A 4,472-nucleotide genomic window follows, 5' to 3' on the forward strand; every position below is an offset into this window, starting at 1 on the left:
TTAGGTGAATTGCACGAAGGAGACTGTGGGAGCCATTCTGCGGGAAGGACCACTGCACACCGGCTATTGATGCAGGGTTACTTTTGGCCCCATATGAAGAAGGATGCGGTGGACTTCACCAAGAAATGCGACAAGTGCCAGAGGTTCTCACAGCGGATATTCGCACTTGCAGAACCCCTGCATAATATGTTGAGTTCGTGGCCATTTTCCATGTGGGCAATGGATATCGTGGGGCCATTGCCCATGGCAAGTGGTAAGAGGAGATACATGCTGGCGGCCACAGACTACTTCACGAAATGGATTGAGGCCGTCCCTTTGCAGCAAGTCAAAGAAATGCAAGTGATTAAGTTTCTATGGGAGAACATCATATGTAGGTTTGGGTTACCGTATGCTATCATCACTGATAATGGGACATAGTTCACGGGAGCTAAAGTGGCAGCATTTCTACAGACATACCAAGTGAAACAAGGATTCTCAGCCCCTTACAACCCATAAGGCAACGGACAGGCGGAATCTTCTAACAAAATGATAATGAACAACTTGAAAAGGAAATTGGAGGATAAAAAGGGTGCCTGGGCCAACGAGTTAAATCATGTGTTATGGGCCTACCGAACCACCCTGAGGACAAGCACCAAGGAGACACCATTTGCCATGGCATACGGAGTTAAAGCCGTAATTCCTTCAGAGATGATCGTGGCCACGATGAGAACCAAGGCGGTGGAGGATGGGTCGAATTGGCGCATAATGGCGGGGGACTTGAACCTGGTAGAAGAGAAAAGAGACGCCGCTCACATCCGGTTGGAAGAATATCACCGAAGACTACATAGACAGTACAACCAAAGGGTCACGCCGCGGCATTTCAAGATTGGGGAATTGGTGCTGCGTCGAGTGACTCCAAGCACTAAAGAAGAGAAGGATGGGAAGTTGGGTCCAACTTGGGAGGGGCCATACACCGTGGTAGAGACAGGAGGGTCAGGAACCTACAAGTTGCAGACCATGAAGGATAGGCTAATAGAGAAGCCATGGAATGTAAGACTGTTGAAAAAGTTTTACAATTGAATGTCAGGAAATCTTGAGAAATGTAAGGAGGTCCAAAATAGAGGACAACAGCTGAATGTAAATGTATAAAACCACAGCACTTTTGGGAATGGAATTGTGTTTGTTATCTGCAATGTTGTAGGGAATAATGCAAACTAGGGATCAGCGGAGCGAGTATGGATAGGGACAAATAGAGTATGTGCATCCAATAAGTGTAAGAGACTGAGCGAGCCGCGGGGCGTGGTGAGCCCCTCGCGGATCAGAGAGGGCAGAGACACATGGGCAATAGAGTGTTCCCAGAAAGTGTAAGAGATTGAGCGAGCCTCGGGGCGGGATGAGCCCGTCGCGGATCAGAGAGGTCAGAGACACGTGGGGCAATAGAGTGATCCCAGCAAGTGTAAGAGACTGAGCGAGCCGCGGGGAGGGATGGGCCCCTTGCGGATCAGAGATGTCAGAGACGCGGGGTGGGCTGAGCCCCTCCCGGATCAGAAGTGTCGGAGACACGTGGGGCAATAGAGTGTTCCTAGCAAGTGTAAGAGACTGAGCGAGCCACGGGGTGGGATGAGCCCCTCGTGGATCAAGGATGTCAGAGACACGTGGGGCAGTAGAGTGTTCTCAGCAAGTGTAAGAGACTAAGTGAGTCGCGGGGCGGGATAAGCCCCTTGCGGATCAAAGATGTCAGAGACGCGTGGGGCTATAGAGCGTTCCCAGCAAGTCGAAGAGATGGAGCGAGCCGCGGGGCGGGATGATCCCCTCACGGACCAGAGAGGTCAGAGACACGTGGGGCAATAGAGTGTTCCCGGCAGGTGTGGTAGCTTGAGCAAGCCGGAGGGCGGGATGATCCCCTCGCGGACCAGAGATGGGTGGCGCAAGAGCCATATTCGTCCCATAGACCAACCCTCAAGAAACACGGGGGCAAAGAGAATGTCCCCGGCATGTTTCAGCACATCTCAGTAGATGAGGCGGCGGAGGGGGTGAGCCCTTCGCTAGCGCTAGAGAAAAAGATAGCGCGGAAGAGACTCAGGAGAATAGCAGAGATTTGGATGAAGGAAAAAGTGTAGATGAAAAGTACAAGTAATCTCAAATGATGAAGAGACAATAATAAAGCATATGAAACCCAAAATATCATGTTAAAAGGGAAGTATGACCAACAGCAGGGCCAGGAAAGAAAAAATATCTTATTACAAAACAATGGTCCCTAAATCATATCAGAAGCAGGCTCGTTGACAGGCATCACATCAGAAGGTAATTGGCGAGTGGCAGCAGTGACATTTTCGGCAGCTTCTTCGGAGGGAGCCGCGGGCAGAACCTCTGGGGCCGACAAAACATCTCTAGTGATATCAGGAGGGTCAGCCGTGGAAGTGGCAGGCATTTAAGGGAGGAGGCGGCCCTCCTGAATGAGTCTATCCATTGCTTCTTGAAGTTTCTTGGCCACCCTCTTGTCGGCCAGAAGTTTGAAGCGATCGCGGAGTATGTTCATGTCCGATAGGTTCTTTTGTGACTCGGCAGCACTGACTTCTTCATACTTCTGTTTAAGTGCCTCCAGTGCCTCCTGATGCTTCTGGGCCGCAGATTCCAAGGTGAGCTGATGGTGCTGGAGAAGTGAGTCCTGTTGCTGACTCAGACGCTCATTGACTTAGTCCATGTACTTTTGATAAGAATGCTCAGCAGCCTGGAGCTCATCTTCGGCCTGGAGCTTGGCCAAGTTGGCGGCCGCCAATTCAGATTGAAGGACATCGTAGGCCGCTCTCAGACCTAGGGGTCCATCTAGCTCCCTCTCCAAGGTAGACAGTTTGTTTCAGGCACTGAGCAGGTCGCGAATCATAAAAGAGATATCCAAGCTGACCTGAGACACAAGGGAGAAGATTTAAAAAAAAAAAAAAAAACGTACCCTTTCCCAATTAGTGTACAATGAAGTGCAATGTGAATCGAACGTGCCATCGTCTGCATACGCGATGTCGCGGGGTAAGTGAGAGTTGTAAAATAAGGAAGAGGCAACCGCGACATTGTCGAGCCGAAGTCGTCGTCGATTTGCTTGGCGGTTCGCGACCTTTGAAGATCCGGGCGAAATTCTTCTACAAGGCAAGGGGAGATGCGGGGCATCATCGTGGGTAGGGCGCCCGAAGCGGAGTCCTTTGCCAGCCCGGTGAGAGGGGGGTGGTGAAACGGCATGGGGCCGGGTAGCAGGGTTGGGGGTGGGGTCACCAGAAATAGAGTCCTGTTGTGTGGAGAGCTCGGGCTTGGCAGAACCTGAGGTCCGCGGCTTCTTGGAGGGCGGTTGTTCAGTGGAAGTCCGGACCTCGGCGGATGGAACCTCAATAACCTCCTCATCATCACAGTCGCTGTCAAACAACTTCTGCGTGTGTACATCCATGTCGTTGGTAGGAGAGTTGTGGTATTGATCGTCCCAGTGAGAGATGGAGCAGAATGAATGGACGCCTTCCGGAGCAGAGGAGGTGGGATTATCTTAGGATCTGTAGGAGACGGGTGTAGGGGTAGCGGACCGGGTTCGGTTTTGGCGTGGGCGTGGGAGCGGGACCTTTTCTTGGGGGAGGCTCGGGGTTTGCGTTCTTTGGGAGGGGGAGGGTGGTAAAAGGGGACAGAAAAAATACCTATATGTTGGAGTTCAAGAACTTGCAGAAGTGGGGTCGCAGTGGTAGGGTGAATACCTAGGTGGGCGGCTTGGTCAGGTCCAAGGTCGCAGAGTCGTTGGAAGATAGGACTGGAAATACCAGAGTAGATTTGGGACTTGGAATCTGGTCGCCACCATGTGCAAGGAAGAGAAACCGAAGTTAGGAAAAAGCGAAATAATACATCAGGAGAGAAAGGGAGAACCGAGATACGCACCGCGGGATTTGAAGGCGAGATGGTTAAGAGTCAAATCATCGGGAAAATCCGCGGATAGAAAGTGGCCTGACACATACAACGGGTAGTGGTGCCATACTTTATCTGAGGTGGTAACATGAAGTAGGAAGGACTTCTTTTGAGGACGCACACAGAAAGACTGGTACCCAACCCCGACATCTTTGGTGCTCTTTTTGATGTAATACTGAGAAAATATGTCGCGGCTCGTGATTTTGGGGTCCCCGGTCTTATTATAAGAGTTCGCAGCATACATAATTCTCCAAAAGTTTCCTATGCCTTGGCAGGGAGGAATGTTGAAATGGTTACATACCTCGACATCTAACAAAGTAAGAGGTAGTCGCAAGCCGGCTACAATTTGGCCCACCGTGACTACAAGATACCCCGGACGGCGGGGAACCAGGTGAGGGTAATGGGTGATGGAGGGCACATGCTCTAAAACTATGTCGGCCGGAATACCATAGGCAGCCCTAATTGCAGCCAAATTAGGTTTACATAATCGAGAAGGGGGAGGCAGTAAAGAGGCTGGACGGCCAGAGGTGGAAGGGACTGCAGCCGGAACAAGAGGGGGG

General features: G+C 51.3%; 1 protein-coding gene across 1 annotated transcript; it reads left to right on the forward strand.

The window, feature by feature from the left end:
• Positions 1-525: 525 nt before the first annotated feature.
• LOC147498618 (uncharacterized) lies at positions 526-1,059 on the forward strand. The gene has a single exon (XM_086563294.1). The coding sequence runs from the start codon at positions 526-528 to the stop codon at positions 1,057-1,059; it is 534 nt and encodes a 177-aa protein (XP_086419420.1).
• Positions 1,060-4,472: the final 3,413 nt, after the last annotated feature.

Source organism: Coptis chinensis, chromosome 5 (assembly GCF_015680905.1).
Source record: "Coptis chinensis isolate HL-2020 chromosome 5, ASM1568090v1, whole genome shotgun sequence".
Classification (NCBI taxonomy): domain Eukaryota; kingdom Viridiplantae; phylum Streptophyta; class Magnoliopsida; order Ranunculales; family Ranunculaceae; genus Coptis; species Coptis chinensis.

What these genes read in the sequence shown, in the direction of transcription:
- LOC147498618 (XM_086563294.1), top strand. Translation starts at nt 526, where the DNA reads ATGATAATGAACAACTTGAAAAGGAAATTGGAGGATAAAAAGGGTGCC.